Source organism: Amblyomma mixtum, chromosome 6 (genome assembly GCF_055824585.1).
Source record: "Amblyomma mixtum isolate Tamu chromosome 6, ASM5582458v1, whole genome shotgun sequence".
NCBI classification, from domain to species: Eukaryota; Metazoa; Arthropoda; class Arachnida; order Ixodida; family Ixodidae; genus Amblyomma; species Amblyomma mixtum.
The window spans coordinates 95,908,872-95,926,343 of NC_143017.1; the positions used below are offsets into that span (position 1 = coordinate 95,908,872).

At 44.1% G+C, this 17,472-nt stretch overlaps 1 protein-coding gene across 1 annotated transcript; it reads left to right on the plus strand.

The window, feature by feature from the left end:
- The first annotated feature begins 9,767 nt into the window (after positions 1–9,767).
- On the plus strand, positions 9,768–16,676 carry LOC149339764 (retinaldehyde-binding protein 1-like). The gene is made up of 5 exons (XM_089550565.1): positions 9,768–10,039; positions 10,779–11,018; positions 12,196–12,389; positions 14,339–14,449; positions 16,407–16,676. Exons 1-5 carry the CDS (start codon positions 9,883–9,885, stop codon positions 16,635–16,637), a joined length of 933 nt encoding a protein of 310 aa, XP_089406691.1. The 5' UTR covers positions 9,768–9,882; the 3' UTR covers positions 16,638–16,676.
- Positions 16,677–17,472: the final 796 nt, after the last annotated feature.

Genomic DNA, 17,472 nt, shown 5'->3' on the forward strand with positions numbered 1-17,472 from the left:
TACGGTTACGCTACGATAGTAAAATGCAAAACACAGTGAGAGCAAGCGTAAACGTTTCCTGCTTTCTGTTTTAAATCTGACATTTCATTCCTTCTTTTCCTTCACTACCTTCACAAGTACGGCCCATGCGAAACACCGCTGTTTTTCGATGGAGGTGAAATGCTGAAGGCCCCTGTGCGTGGCGCGATGTCAGTGCACGTAAAGAGTCCCAGGTTATCGTATTACTCTGAAGCCCCGCCCCTCTTCTTATGATACCAGCCCACACTACGGCGCTTCTTTCTATCCGCCATACTTCATTTCCGACGGAATGTCCCGGTTGACAGAAACTATTGGAAGCACCGCTCGGTGCCGCAGTTTGAATGGCGTTACGCAAGAACTGCGCACCGCTCTTATTGTAATGAGGATGAACACACAAGTGAACATACAGAAGGCCTTGGGCACAGCATATAGACCACCCGCGCACTTTGAGTACGATGCGAACGATGGTTTCTTATAACGATCGCCGCACCGGGCAAAGTATCAGGCGCAGCAAATCTTCCGGAAAGGGACGACATGTGTCAACATCCCGACTGCAAGCATTGATCGGATGCACCGCAGCTGTTTTTGAGCGTGTCAACCCATATACGCGTAGCGTCCTACATCTAGAACACAGCTTTCTCGAGCAGTAACTTCAAAGTTTATTGCATGAAACCTTAAGCCCGCCAGCTTAGGCTCAAAAGACTGATGCAATAAAATGCATCAGCTTATTTCATGGAGTTCTGAACGCCTTGCACTAAATCCCATCAACCCACTACGGCCAAACATGAATAAAAAGTTTGCATTCAAGGTTTAGTTATTTACTGGTGAGTATGTAGCTTTCACTTGCCCTTTGATGTTTGCGAAGAGAAAAACAAATAGAAAAAGGCGGAATCCTCGCATCAGTTAATTAAACTTGTGAAAATATATACCTGCTGCCTCTAAAACTGACGGCCCGCTGTGCAAAGCGGGCAAATCGTTTCGCTGCAGCTAAACCGAGGTGTAAATGCCATCCGCTTCCATTGACCTGGAACAGTTCCTGTAAGGGTCTCGGATTATAAAGGAATAGCTTTATTGTGTAGAATGCATATGACAACCATAAGAATATTTTTCGACGAATTTTATGATGACAAGCCTGCAACTGTGGTGCACCATTTAAGCTCCAGTAACTTCTTCGCGGTGCGCAATTGCGCTGCTAATAAATCTTAAACTCGCCAACTTTTACTCGCTTTCTGGCAGCGATCATTGTCATAAGTGGTACAGCGAACTTCGAGCATCGACGAAAGCTTAAATTACTTGCCGAGTCGTCGAAAATAAAAAAAAAATGCGGACACCGTCGAGCACACATTGTCCAGTTCATAAAAGCCGGAAAGAGCTGCCCCACCTTTCCGTTTTACTATTCTTTTTACTGCGGCCTCGGAGACTTAGCGCGTGTCTCCCATTGCTTGGTACGTGCAGCCAGAGGAAGCTTGTCTCGCGTTGCGAATGCCCAGAAATGATCCTGGCATTGCTCCAAGAAACATCTCCTGCCATCTGATTGAAGGTAACGTATTCGCATTCGTTCCGTAGTACGAAGCCGTGTTTACTGACTGTTATATTTTGAGATAACTCGTTCCCAAAGGCAACCATAAGATCAGGTAAGTACCCCCTTACTGCCCCTAACCTTGCACCGCAAATCTGCATACCCTGGTCATTTTCTCGGATCCCTTCATAAACTTCGACTGAGTGACCAGTGGATGTTTTTGCGTAAGGAATATTCACGTTAAACAAAATTTTTTCAGGACGCCGCTGTATTCGTTGCATGTTACATAGATTAGGTTCATGCAAAACATAGAGAATGCAATACATCGCATATTCGAGTCGTGTTAAAGTTCACATGAACATTTATGACATTCTTGTTGAACAGTTAGCAAGGTAGAGCTAGCTGAAACACGCGTTTCCAAATTTACCTGTAAAACATATTGTGAGACAGGCGTGAGCAAAACAGGTTAGCACAAGAGGCGTGCAGCCGGAGTGACATGCTTTTTGCTCACACCTGTACTGCTTATGAAGCGCATGCGATTAGTAAGACAGGTTTGGCACTGTAATAAGCACAGGAAAAAAATACACGTAACAGAATCCCTGCAGCCATTTCTTTTAAAGGCGCCGCACTGGCAGTTGAGCAGGTGTCGTCCTTGCAATCTGCCTATTCGCCCCGTTGCTAAAAAAATGTCACTGCGATAGAGAAAAATTACTTTCCTTTGCGCTGCTGCGCTGTTTTTTCTGTTTCTAAATATTTACTTAAAGGAATATAAGCGTATAAGTCACTCTGGCTTCTTTGCGTGCAGATATTCAACAGCGACCGCGTTTCACTAATGCCGCAAGGGTGCGGTGCCTGAGATTTGCAAGTTAGGCCAGCAGCAAGGACGTCTGATTGTGACGACACCTGGTGGCCTTGCGCGGCTGCGTGCCACACAACCGCCTGTCGAACTTTGTCTAGGCAAACTTTTCCTTGAGTGTTATAAACGTCAGCTTCCATCGAAATTTTTCTGTGTTCCATGTGCACACTTTCCTGTGTACGCGACACGTGTCTGATCGTTCCCAGGAAACATCGTGCACTGGGAATGCCACTGAATTTTATGACGAAACAGTTTTCTGGCAAAACAACAAAATGGCAGCGGAAAACTCTCTTCCCGCTAAATGACATTCTTTTTGTGATCTCCTCGGGGGAAAAAATAACTGCCATATTATTCCTCGTAATCTACATTTGTCGAAATGAATTGAAAGAATAATAGAAAAAATTCTAAGAAAAGAAAACAGAAAGAGAGAAGCGAAGAATGAAATCAGAGAGCGAAGAACAAAATAAAAACAGAGAAAAGATGGAAAACTAAAGAAACGAAAAAGAATGAAAGAAAACATGTAGAAAAAATCAAGAGAGAAGTAGGAAAAAGAACTAAAGCGCTGACGAAAACAAAAAAGAAGGAAAGAAAGTGAAAAAATGAAAAAAGGAAAAAAGGAAAACAGATGTAAAGAAAAAAGAACCAAATAAAAAGAGGGAAGACTAGGTATTTGTTTAGACTAATTCAATTTATAAATCCGAATTACTTTCATTTATTTCCTTATTATTATTATTGTTATTATTATTACCATTATGTATTTTTCTTTATTTATTTCATTACTTCACATTTTGAACACCTGTCAATCACCGCCTGTGTATTGGCCAATCCGCCTCAGTGGGTATGCGCAATTGTTTTGAGGACAACAACACCGACTGGAGAGAAGATAAAAAAGAGCCACCAGCACGTGCCGGCGACAAAAGCCGTTGTCTCATCTTGACGGTCACGGTTATGCTGTACGCACGGAAGTTTTAACGTCGATCGAAACGCTACATGGCAATCTTGCCCTGGAGAAAAACATAGAGGCTCGCGTGTGTATCCACGCTTGGTTTCACCGCCGGGTAAGAAGGCCATAGGATACGTCAGCGTGCGCGGCACCCCGCAATTTCCACGAGAACGCAAACGTCACGTGCTGGTTCTCGCCTGTGCGAGAGATGAACAATAACATACGGTGCCATCAGCGCGAATCGACCTTTACGGCCCTCTTCAGCCGTGCCCCGACCTGCGGGGTGGTCTCCGTAGTACGAATCTTGTGCTAACCAACCAGCTTGGAACACCGCATAAACCCTCTGCTTTCGTTAGTCTCCGATATATTATAAGAACAAAAGGAAGGCAGCCATTAGCTACTACGGCCGACATGCCAGGCATCCCCTTCTTTGTATAACCGACTTTAATTTTTGTACTTAAGCGCCATACTATGCCTAAGCCATGGTGCGATGATTGGACGACTTGTCTAAAATCGTGTGAGAATATAAACACCTACTCATCCGGTGGTTCAGAGACCGGAACATTCAACTGAAAGCAAGAGACGGAGAGAGAGAGAGTACAGAAGATACCTTTGTTGCCCTCAGCTCTAGCTTACAACTATGTTCCAACCGGCTCATGCGCAACCTGTTTTTGTTTTGAAATCGTTAAAAATTGTTACAAAATTGTTACAAATTTCTTAAAAGCTTAGAGCCCAAGGGTGTTTTCTTCTAAGCCGTGGATGAAGACTCTTGTGGCATCCGTGGCAGTCCAAAAGTTAGGAGAAGAGTTCTCAAGTCTAAGAGTTTTGGAAAGCATGCAGTATATAACGCGCAACACACCATGGTCCTGAAGAAAACACCCGTGGTTCTTTGCTATTGACAAAGAGCGCACAACGGAAACGATTGCAACACAAAATTCTTCTTTATAAAAAATTAACGGGAATAGAAATCTTCTGCTGTTCTTTTTTTTCACCAACCGCCACTTTTGGCATTTAGTCGGTTATGCGAATGTTGCGTCTCGCTTATTCGACTTATTAAACATCAATCCATTTGAAAATATACGTAAGCGTAATGCCCGTAATGAACTCTTTTTTCAACAATGATTTTGTTCTTGCCACTTGCCGAAGACGGCGCGAGAAAGAGTCAACTTTTTGATATCTTGGTCCCTACAGACAATACTTTTTACAAGCTTTTCTTCTAATACTGACGCCTGCAGACAGAAGTTGGCCTTAAGCTGCGGCGAAGACATTCATTGCATTGGTACTGAAGAGGCATTTGCTTGCAAAAGGGCATCGCATTCATCTTTGTTTTCTCAGTAAAAATAAAGGTATCATTCATTCGTTTCTCTGAAATTGATATGGCTTGCGAGTAACAAAGTAAGGATGCCAAGCTTTATGTGAAGGCCGGCGTATTGACGAGGGGTGCGCAACTAAACTTTGTAAATTGCACATAGCATCCGATATAGCTGCGCCTTCGCACTTTTATTTTTCCGTCCATCGCAGAATTAATGAAAGGCAAGAGGAGCCCGAACTATTTTAGCCCAAAGACCGAGAGCGTTTGGCTGCTATGTTTACAGGAGGGCGAGAAAAAAAAAAAACTTTTTGAACAGGAACAGTTGGTGCCTTTATTCCTGAGTGGAGTTTTCAGTACAATACTCTATTTGCCGCTTCGATCCTGCAGGCCCGCTTGGTCAGCCGTCGCTGTTCCTACGCAGTTTTGGGGCACTCCCAAGTGGAGGGGTACAGGGTGGGATTGACTCCGGAAGTGGGGCAGTATTAAGGGTTGGGTTCGGATTGAAGGTGCGGCTTAGGAAGGGGAGTTTTACTAGCAGTTGCCGCCACCGCAAGCTTTCTCTCTGTTCAAGTGCATCGATTATGCAGGTCGCAAAAGTCTTTAGTACCGTAGTAGTTGAGAATTGCTGTTTAGGCCAGCAATCCTGGTGGGGCTTTGTTCAAATTTCGCTGCTCTTTCTCTGGCACCCGGTTAAAGACATCTCGAGCTAACGCATTTCGCTCTCATTCCTAGTGAAAGAGGTGTGCTTTGGAGTCCATACTATCCCCACTTCCTGATTGTTGTTGTCCATAAAGTCCTGTAGCTGATGTCTTTGGGACGGGAGGATGAGGTTAGGAAGTTGACGTGGATGATGTGGTTGCAGCTGGCACAGGAGAGGGTTAAATGGAGGAATATGTAAACTGATACTTTGCCACGCAGTAAACGTACTTAGGCCGGTGTTGAGGACCGCGGAAGCCCGTGGACTTCTTGACTGCGCTGTGGAGGAGAGTGCGAAATGCCTTGCCGCCGTTCGTCAGATTTTTGTGTGCTGTGCGGTACGTGATGCGGCTTATGAAGAGGCTTTGGATAATTCCCAGTCAATGGCTTTCCGGTAGCCGTTTTAGTAATTCTCGTTTCGTACTTTGGCCATTGAGCCCACAAATGATGAATGCAAAGGACTAGGTGGTTTAGTAGTAGTGCTGCGTGTGTGCCGTCAGCATAGCTCCGTATTTTATTTCTGCGTCGATTTTTCTATTGCAGGTTATTTAATCTTTATGATGCAACTTCTAGCACAACTACTATTCCAGAGGAAGACACAATTACAAGGACAAATAGAGGGTAAGGTTACTTTGATTGTGCAGTGTTGAAAGGCATTTGCGGCGCGGAGGCTTTCACATTTCGCAATATTAAAAAACGAAGCATGACATCTCTTCCTCAGCAAAGCACTAGCAGGTTACTCAACAGTTAAAAAAAAGTTTTATATATAGGAAACAACATAAAAGTAAATAATTTCAACCAAATTCTAGAGAAGATACCAGGGACGAGCGCAATAATCCACATTCAACCGGTACAGAGCCCATTGAATATGAGAAAAAAAAAGGAATGTATTTAGGGCTACTTAGTCGGGCCACAAGTTTTCATTTGGAAATGCTTGTATCGAAGCATAAGATATCCGCGGTTTGGACACATGGTTTTTCCTGAAATTGACCAAAACTCGCAGAGTAAAAATTGCGAGGACACTTTGGCAACTAAAGTGTCGAGGGGCGAAAGCCGAGGACACTACGCCGTGAAGACTTCCGGTTGATGTGGCGTCACTCCGTTCCCGTGACTACATCGATACCGAAAATCTACATCTTTCGGGGATCTTAAAGCCTAATTACGCTTAATTACATATTTTTCCATCTAATTTGACCCAAATTCCACGTTTTTCAGACCATTCTGTGACAATTTTCACAATGCCATGACGACTTCCGGTGGATGTGACGTCACACCGTTCCTGTTAATATATCGACGTCCGCGCTATATCAACGAAATTTCGATGTTTGCCTATAATTAATGAAATAATTAATCTGCAGTCATAAAACTTGGCTTCTATGTTTATTTTTTCCTCCTCTAGTTGAAAAAACCATTCGTTTTCTCCTATCCTTTTTAGTTGCCGAGTTAACCCGAGTTACACGCTGCTAAAGTGTGACATCCTCTGCTAACGGACGACAGTAGGAGCCATTAAAGGCTTTCACCTTAATATTTGTTGCAAGAGGATAGAAGGCAAAGTTTATCGTATAGATGACAGTATAATAATGGTTAGCTTCACAAACAGAAAAATAAAGCCGTGTAATTGTGTAATGAAACAATACATAGCAATTTGCCCTGGGGTTAAGGAAAATATTTAGTCCATGGCAAGCGGCGTTATAGACATTGTATAGCATAAAAATTGTCATTTTCTTTAAGGGCGCGAGGACGGCATAATCTACTCCTCGTATTAAAGAGTGAACTTCATTCACAATGCTCTCGTTCGCCAGCTTTGTAAAAAAGACGCACGACGGTTGGTCGGGCTCGCAAAATGTATTTCAAGGGGTTTAATAGAGCCAGACAATGCTTAATGAGTTTTCCATAAGCGCCTGCTTATTTTCGAATTCTTATTCTCGGCCCAGCCTTTTGGCGGTGGCATTGCTTGTAAACTTCTTCGCACATACGCCCGCAAGGACCAAGAAAACGCAAACATAGCTCCTTTCGTTGTGCTTGTCTCATCTTTTGTCCTCGTGTAGATATGTATGCTGCGGTTTCCATGTTAAGAGTCATGTTACATGTTAAACAAATGTTAAGGGCTTGCATTTGTGCACATCAAGCCATCAAGGTGAAGCCGGACGAAATTGGTCGACGCTTTCAAATTCGACCTTCGGTTAATGATGTCGTCAGCACCTCAGAGCATCCGACTGCGGTTTGGTTTGGGTTATCGAGGCTTAACGTCCCAAAGCTGCTCACACTATTAGGGGCGCCGTAATAGAAGGTTCCAGTTAACTTCGACCACCGGGTGTTCTTCAGCGTGCACTGACATCGCAGAGAATAAAGGCCTTTAGGATTTAGCCTCCACAGCAATACGACTGCCGCGGCTGGGATCGCATCCATGCCTTTCTGGCCAGCAGCTGAGTGCCGTAACCACTGAGCCACCGCCGCTGTATTGGACGTTGCCTGATCACTTGCCATGGGCATCTCAAGAGAAAGTTTACAGTAATTCAGCCAGATTAAAACGAAGTATTTTTTTTTCGCATTCTCCAATTGCATTCCTGGCGGTGTTATCGTGTCGTCATATCGTGCTCAGCGTTCCTTCCTGAATTTTCCTCTTCAGCTTGGGCGGCTGGAATCTTGGAAATTGTGGTTAAAAAAAAAAACAATCCTGAAAGCAGAGCTGAGGTACTTTATGAGGCAGTATCGGCAGGCCCATGAGTGCGGGCACAACGTGCATATTCAACATACCCGCAAAATATATTCAATTATAAGTGGAAAAAAATCTGAATGATTAGGGAATGGCTCGTTACCCACATAGGCTGAGGTTCAGAAATAAAAAAGAATTAAAATGTTTCTGGGTAAAAATCTTCAGTTTTCTTCAGATTTAAAGTCATCCTTATATCAATATAAATGTTTTTCCCAACACCGAGTTATGAGCCATCCTACTATGCAGGATACTAGGCAAATGCAGTACCTGTTAGGAGTAGTAAAGCTTCAAATGTTTCACATCGAGTTTAATCTCACGTTATTCATCACGCCAGGTGATTTTCTTATGACAATGCGCAAACATTATTTGTTTTTCTTAATCAGCATGTGGTCGATGAGGTCGATTTGCTATATGCTTTCAGCGAAAACTGGAGGCTCCTTTTAACGAACACGAGGAACAAAACCGAACGCCCACAAAGCAACGCTTGCGCAGTCAACGTTTAGACCCTGTTTAATTAAGCTAACCAGCGTAAGCGTTCACATAACAGATTTAGGAGTCACTGCGCAAAAAAAATCTTTCTTTATGACGCCAAGCGTGTATGGGTTAAAAATGACGTTGTTGTTTACAATTGCACGTATCGTACATTTTGCCCTTCCTCATGACTACAGAAAGATCATCTGGCACAACTGCGCAGCTCCCATTGAGTCGACCAGCGCGAGAACTGGCTGCAGTCGGAGTGAAAAACAAGATTTGAAAAAAAAAAGAAACACATGAGTTTTGACATGTAACAGAAATACAAAAGTGAATTGTCCAGCATTGTGGGTGAAATGGGACAAAAGATGTGGGGGGGGGGGGGGGGGGTGGGGGCGGTATTAAATGAGTTGCGCGAGTGTCACTCTTTTTATTCCCGTCGCTGTCCCCCTCTGCACAGAGCGCTAAACGTTTCGAAGCTGACACGCTGCCAAGCCTCAGACGTTGCTTGTGTGATCGAATTGTGCGATATTCATCCAGAAAAATTATTCATCCTAAGAATTTCTGTGTTTTGTCTGGCTAAAGTCTAAGTAAATCCGGCGCTTTTTCTCTTCGCCGTAATCGAAACGCAGGTTCGCTTTTGGCGTGTACAAGCAAGCAGCTGTATTTTAAACTCGATATTTCATACGCACTAAAGAACGTGGCAATTTGTTGTTACGACATACTACTGTCTCTCCATCAGTTAGGTAACATTATTGCACTGATATTATTGTTAGTAGCATCAAAAGGCAGTTGATGTTTCTGCAGGGCCGCACAGGCGCCTAAGTAAAGGAAAACAGGTCAGTGGGTGGCTTTGCCAAAAAGATTCCCCTTCCGCCTGTTTCCTGCAAAAAAAATATTGAAGTCGTACATCAGCTAGCAGGGTTTTTAAGTGAAAACTTTTACAGCATTTTATGGCGACTGTTCTTGGTTTGAAAGAATATTCTCTAATGACGATGAACAGACGTGACATAAGGCAACACGTTACTTGATACCCGTCGTTAACCGTTGTGCCATGGAGAGTGTGCCCAGCGATGTACAGGCAGGACCATTAGGTTAAAGCGGTGTCCATCTTTCAGTGTGCGCTCGGGTGCACCTGCATCGCTGTCAAGGCTGGCGCCGGCTTTGACGGCCACAGCAACCGGTTTTCAAACAGCTGTGAGAGTGAAACTCGGCCACCCGGAGTGCCCCGAGCCGCGCGGACACTTTCTCCGCTGAGAGTGTCTGCATCCTTTACAGTGTAGCGGGACGCTTCGGCTGTGCGGTGCTCTCGAAGTCGACTCTGCTACTTTCGTTGGCATTGCTATCCGAGATGACTGGTGTGTACATAAAGAAGTCAACCGACGACGTGTTTGATACGTCCGAGGATGCCCTCCCTGTTAGGCTCCAACAGATCGCCGAAGATCAGCTTGGAGAGACTCCAGCGCGGAGAAAGGAATCCCTTGCAAAACTTTTGCAGCTTTTATCAGGTGAGGTAGAAATTCGACTGCCTAGAAATGTGTTAACGAGAGTGACGCCGTCTGACAGGCGGCTTTACAAAGTGCCAGAGGGAGCACATATTTCGTTTTTCTTTTTTAAACATTATCTCACAGAAGCAACTTAAGCTGTCACTAGAAAAACTTCTGGCAGGAAGCTTGGCCACTTTACCGGTTATTTGCTGCCAACACCAGACAAGCTGCCATTGTTACAGTTCAGTGAGGTTTAGGTTCCGGCTGAGATTTTAAGTCGAGAAATAATCAACCTCGGTTCACCAAGCGAAGCCTGAAGTCAGTAAGTACAACTCAATACGTTCATTCACCTCTTCTAAGTTGCGCAACGCAGCCAGCTTCATTAGTATAAAGACCCTTCTTAGAAAGACGCTAAATTTTATTGCACTAACCTTTTAAGACCGACTGGCTAAAAAGTTTGACCCTATTGTGACGTGTGGCCGCAAGCGACTCATGTCGAACTGGCGACTTTTTTTTTTTTGAAGTTGCTAACCGCGCCCTGTTCCAGAACTTTCTTGCCGCAGTTAAACGTGAATGCTAATAACTTTCCGGGCATCACATTGAGCTCTGTCCGTGTCTGAAAAAGCGGTCAGAAAGCCGCATGGAGCTCCCAGGAGAGGAATCTTTCAGAAAAAAATTTACAGATCGTAGGGTTAGGATAGAAGAGCGGAAGTTTTACTGAGAACACATCTGGAAAATTTTTTCCCGTTGTCAATTGCAGAGGAGGAAGAGCTCAACTCCCGGAGGGATGCGCAATTTCTTCTGCGCTTTCTACGCGTGCGGAAATACAACGTTGAAGCAGCCCTGCGCACCGTGAAAAACTACTACAAGATCCGGAACACCAGCGGTCCGGTCTTTCGAGACTTTCTCCCCTCCAAAGTGAATCCGGCCACGCGCAAACTCATGATGGTCATGCAAGAAAAGGACGTCCATGGACGCCGTATCTTCCTGTTCAAACCCGGTGGGTTATGTTTCCGAAGAAATCTGCCATCATATTGCAGAGAATTGTTCGAACACATATCCAGATCGTTTTTATATATGTAGAAGGCGTCGTCGTTTTCACCTAGTTTCAAGCGTTGGCAACACAGTGGCCAGCTATTATCTTGCCAAAATCCCGGAAACAAAACAAAAAGTGAGACGTTGCCGTCTCATACTGCGATCTTCAAGTGCGCTAGCATTTGCACGCAACAGTAAAATAAATTATGGAGTATACAGAAAGTTTTAGACAAGATACGCCTATTTTGTGACGTGTGCAGCCGAAGTACATTTCCGGCATAACGCGGATGTATGCGTATACAGGTCCGTGGGCGCACCTGCCCAGAAGGTCTTCCACAACAGTGCTATCTAATATGTCATTTAAAGGTTAATCAAAGAGAACACAGGTCTTTAGTTCTACGTGTCACCTCAGTTGCGGCAGCCACTCTGAAGACTACGGTGCGTAGAAAAAATATTCTTGCTGCGTAAATACCCGAGGTATAATTATATGGAGTGTTGTGCTGGCCTCCAGAAGGTTTCCAAAAAAAAAACGCTCGTGGCGTGTTCGAAAATAATGGCGAGAAAGCCTGCTAAAAGAATGCATCTTTTTTGCATGCCATCTGTGGTTTTTGCGTTAAAAACTTTGCTGTGTTTAGGATTCAAGCGGTTTTAGTTATTACGCTCAGTGCTTGATGTAGCATTCATAGAAAAATTGTTCTAGTCTAAAGCGCATGCTGAATGCCTACTAAAGAGAGGTTTGCAATATTACTCGAGCCGGTACAACAAGCAATTATTTCATACGGCCAAAAAACAGGCCGTTGACCCATTCAGGTGCCACACGGAAATACTACCATTTCATATAGAATCATCGCAACTGTGCTCGAGAAGCTTATGCTGGCATCACGTCTAGAAAACGGTCAGTTCTTTTTTTAGCAACCACAGATTCGTAGTTCGTTTAAAATAAAACTTCATAAGCTGAGTCATGAACTCGAGCAGTGGGTCCAGCTCTTCTTCAAGTGCAGAATGAATCCTAAAATCACGAATAATTGTCAGGAAGTGCAGGTGATAGAGCGAAAATGCCTGAATACACAAGATATATTTGACACCTTCGAATTGACGCGTAGACTCCATTCGAAACAGTCGCATTTTCTCCCTTTTCTCAGGTTCTTGGAATCTCGATGAATCTTCATACGTCGATGTTCACCGGGCCATCATGCTGTGCATGGAACACTTGGCTAAGGATCCAACGACCCAAACGTTGGGCATGGTTATCCTGTTTGACTACGGAGGCTTCACACCCGACAAAGTGCTCGCCATTAATGTGGGCTTGATCAGGCGGGGCTTCGAATATCTACAGGTAAGTAGAGGCGTCGAGATCACGCGAAAAATTCCACTTTTAGTAGATAGAAACAACCTAAGAGAGCACCCTTTTTGATTGCCCTCAGATGTTATCTTGACATCGTTTACCTCAGTGTTATATGGGGTTATATGCAAAATAATAAAAGGAAAAGCAATTCTTCCGTGCGTCCCGGCCGGCATTCCACGATCTGGTGAGAGCGCTTCATACGATGGAAAGGTCTGCCGCTGGCGACTCAGCATCTACGATATCGCGTGCCAAGCGTAGATATTGACTGCAATCTATGGCCGCGAAACTCTGCTATTCTATTTGTTCATCAATGCTGTTTTTCTAGTTCTGTTTTTTAGTAGTTGTTTTCTCGCTGCCACACAGAGAAAGTATATATCTCTATAGACCCGCCGCGGTGGCTCAGTGGTTATGCCGCTCGGCTGCTGACTCAAAAGACGCTGGTTCGATCCCGGCCGTGACAGTCAAATTTTGATCAAGGCGAAGTTCTAGAGGCCCGTGTACTGTGCAATGTCAGCGCACGTCAAAGAACCCAAGGTGGTCGAAATTTGCGGAGCCCTTCACTATGACGTCCCTCATAACCTGAGTCGCTTTGGGATGTTAAACTCCCATAAGCCATATCCAGCTATAGGTCCAAGTCGACAAGACTGTTCTACATTCGCAACCAATACAGACGCGTCCAACTGAGAAAGGTGTGCTAACTGGCATTTTGACATAAACGAAGTCAACAAGTTTGAGCGCCGGTAGTGAAACGAACAGGGGCAAGTAAAAAACCCGAAGCAACAATTTCTGGAACAGTGAGGAAAAAAAAGCGTTACTGGTCAAAATCTCGAGAAACCTAATAGATTCCGCCTTAGATTGTTTCAGCGAGCGCTGCAATTTGCTCATTGAATGACTGTGTTTTATATGATCAAAACGACTCTGTTTCAAACAGCGTAGTTCAAAACTTTATCTACCAGCAAAAGAAAGTGTGAGTGCACCGCAGAGAGAGGAACATCTTGTTCCATTTCTGAACAATAATTTGCATATTATAGTGCTAATTTCATGATAGCCCTAGAGCACAAGAAACGTATCGCATTCATTTCAACGAATGCCATTCCTTCCTATAGATTATGTAATTCATTGCTCATTCTAAAGTATTCACAAAAAGCGATGCTTCCAGGACGAAGTGAATCTGTAAACGCTTCCAGAACCGGACCTTCTATGCTAGCAGTGCGGGCGCAATCGCAGGCATGCTTTTTATCGACACCTAATACAAATTGTAGCAGCCGAACCCTTCTAAAAATGTCAGTGCTTCTCTCCAGATCAGAATCGCTCCCTCGGTAGGATGAATACCTTAATAAATGGTAGGAGAATTTAACCATACAACTTTATCGAATTTTGTTGTTTTTCATTAGACTACGGCAATAGCCAATGGCAGTAAGATGGCCGTCAAAAAAGAAAGCGCTATCTTTGTTACACTATTGTTTTGTACAGCGTCAGCTATTAACAAAAGTAATTTAATTTTCATCCGAAAACTTTAGCATTCTGCTGCTCGCGCCTTTTTTTGATGCTTGATTCTTGTGTCGCCATTTTTATTATCACCATCTTAAAGTTTAAATAACAATTCATTCTAGCCTTGTAAGAAATTTTACTGACTCTTGAAATTGTGTAGGTTTTGATTTACATCCAACCATGAATACCGTTTTGAACACAATTGCAGCGCTCAACCTTTCTGTAATAAACCAAAGCAGGTATCCATAACCGGAGTAAATCGCGAGCAGCTGACACGGGATATTTTAGTTCTTTGTGAATGCCACAAATTTCCACTCAATTCTCTCGAAGTCGCTTAGAGACTTTGCCGTATTGATGTGACCGTCTGAGCTCTTGTTTCAATGCCTTCCCGAACCATATCTATGTAGCATCAAAATTCGTGCAACCAGCCGTGCTTTGTTTCCTTCCAGGACTGTATGCCAATGCGGCTGAAGGCCATGCACCACGTGAGGCAGAGCGTGGGCTTCGACATGTTCTTCACACTGGTCCGGCCTTTCCTAAAGAAGAAGCTGACGGAGAGGGTGAGCTGCTCATAATCATGTAACTCGAAACACGCTTAAGCTCCTCTTCTAAACTCATATTCATTATGAAAAAAAGAATCATTGAACAAATCCAGGTTTTGATGAATCACAGAATAATAAATATCAGTTTATCCTCTGATTAGTCATGCGGTATTGTACACGTGTTTTGTCCTGAAAAAGAGCCGACTAGACTAACTCTATCTGAAACCCGCTATTCGGCTTGAAGCGCACTCGGCTGTCTACATGCTCTGCTCCATTACGCATGCTGGAGTCGACATTCGGTTACGGATTGCTCGAAGGATGAAACAAGGCGGTGCATCACTGCCTGAAACTGGCAATGCTTTCTCAAATATAAATTTCACATGCTTTCAAATAACATCCTGTGGAGCATCGCAATCAGCGGATATTTTAATTTGTAGTTTGCGGCGCTGAGAGACTTTAGGGTGTTGTGGAAATAAGGCAACATTAGGCTTAAGTGCAGCAGACGGAATGCGTCTGTAGTTTTTGCTCCCCCTTACGTTATAATTGGGGAGCGTGTGTTGTGGTCCTGTCAGCACACAAAGCTGCTCTGTTGCGTCCGTTTACACAATACCCCCATCATCACAACAGTAACGGTAGTTTCGGTCGACGTACCCATCCTCCTTACTGCACCAGGAAATACTCTGAAATAAACTTACGCGGAGACACTACCTTATTCTGAGGCGAGCGTTTGGAACAAGCATTAAGGTTCCCGCGCACACAGCCTGCTACGCAATGAGCCAAGCGGTGATAAAAAAAAAAGCCTTCCTTCAGAAACTCCGCCTCTAGAACGTTAGAAGCTTAGGGCAAAAACAATTTATACCGGAAGAAGCTCTTGATATATCTAGCTTCGAGGGTGTACTCGCGCCTCGACAATTTGTTCTTTTCAACGTCTGACTTCTAGCAATTCATATCGTGCTAGAGAAGGCATCGCAGAAAGCGCCCGCGTCTTGTTGCGGAATGAAGTCCTTTTCCTTCGCTTTTGGACTGCCTGTTCTGACAATACTGGTGCTGCAGGTGCAAGCTATCTGACTGTACACCAGCTCTTTACCTCGGCGTAAGGGGGATAACCTGCAGAGCGACAAAAGAAAAATAATGCGTGGTTATGTTCAGTTCGCAAGTCAAATTCTCCAATGACGAACTGTGTGTGGAAGTTCTTACTTTACTGCTTGATGGCATTTGTTTCCTGAATGAACTAGTGTCTGAATAATTCTCGTTTATACATTCGTTGCCGTTTTTTACGGAAGTGAGGTGAGTTAGAGCCCGCCGCGAAGCAGCGTCTGGACTAAGGCCCTCCTTCTCCGCGGTCCGTTGCTCTGTGGCGTTGCTACCTTGCTTCGTTCGCAGTCGTGATGCCGGCAAAAATCGAGCATAACTAATAGTGAATGTTTAGTGCACGTTAGTTTTAATTACTAAATAGCAAAACATTGAACTAATTTCTGTGTAACCTGCAGCTGTGTATAAGCTGGACAAACTCATTTTGTGCTGGCACAACAATTAATCATTGGCATGTTTTCAGGTGCCAGTGGAATAAAGTAAGTTGCAGCAACCCCTATGCGCCGTTTTTAGAGTCCGTCACGTGGTGTCGGTAGGTCACCAGCTTCATGACACATATTTTCTACAGCTGTTCAAGTTAGAACACGAGCCATATCAGTTCTTTCATGGCCTAACGAAGAAGGGCTCCGGAGTGTACTTGAATAGGACGTTTCAGTTAGTTCTTATACAGAGTTGTGGGAAAAGCGGACGTCCTCTGTTCGATCCTGAATGATGGTAGACCCTTTAAGGCACTCAGTTCTATGTCCTACACATGCTTACAAGTTAGGCTGGTCCTGAAGTATCGGTAAAAGAAAGATAACAAATTTTGTTTCAAGGAAGCTGTTACAGATGAGGCTTTTCAAATTGTTTGACCTGCCATTCTGTTTCGCCGTTGTGAACGCAGTTCCGCCTCTTCGGGGAAAAGTACGAAGATCTGCACAAGGAGATTCCGGTAAAAATACTCCCAGAAGAATACGGAGGCCACGCACCACCTGTCGACTTTGAGGGCTTCTGGAGTGACCTGGAGGCCTACGATGACGAGTACAGAGAAAACAACAGCTACGGCTATGTCAGGATTAACAATGGAGACTTCGCCACCGATGCCGAAATCGAAAAAGAGCTCACTTTTCTGTAACTATGAATAAAAACTATATCCTTTCATTTAGTTCAAAAAGAACTGAGCGAAATTTTCTAAATCGTATGAGCTGCATTTACACTGCTGACAAGGTTCCGTGTTTGCGCGATGCCATTTTTTCCTTCTGCATAGCTCCGAATTTCAGGGCTGGCCTTTGTTCCTAATTTTGAATAGAACACTGCTCCAGCATAACTGTACTCTCCCAGCACATCTTGTAGTTGACTGGCTGTGGTTGTGGTTGCCGCAGTTTTTAAAGATTGCATGCTTCATTAAAAAGCAGCCTTTCCTTTAAGCTTAAATGTTATCATTATATGCATAATCAACGTTTTAACAACAAAAGTCTTATGAACCAGGCAACAAGCGCGCGACCAGAAATCACTTTCTCGGCGTCTAAGATTCAGGGGCAATTATATATGGCCATAGAGGCGAACATAATGAGTAACATAGTGAACGCCTCGAGAGAAACTGCACGTGAATGCAAAGCAGCGTTTTTAGTGACTGTCAAAAGCTTATTCAACCCGGTCTAGCCCGACCGACGCTGCTAAAGAGTGTGGTGTTTTAAAACTATGGAGCGGAAGGTAAACACGTACACTTTGCAATAAAATCATTCGCCTAACTTTTACCTGCCTATGTGCCGTCGCCACTTCCGCCCAAAATGAGCGTGCGTTGTAAAAGGCATTCGAAATATGTATTCACCTCACTGTTGGTGCTGTATAGCGGAAAATGTTGCCTGCAACGCAGAGGAGCATGACACTCTTAACACGAATACACCTATGCGGGTATAAAATTAGTGCGAGCTGTCCTCTTACGCACTCTTTATAGAAGGGAGTGCAGT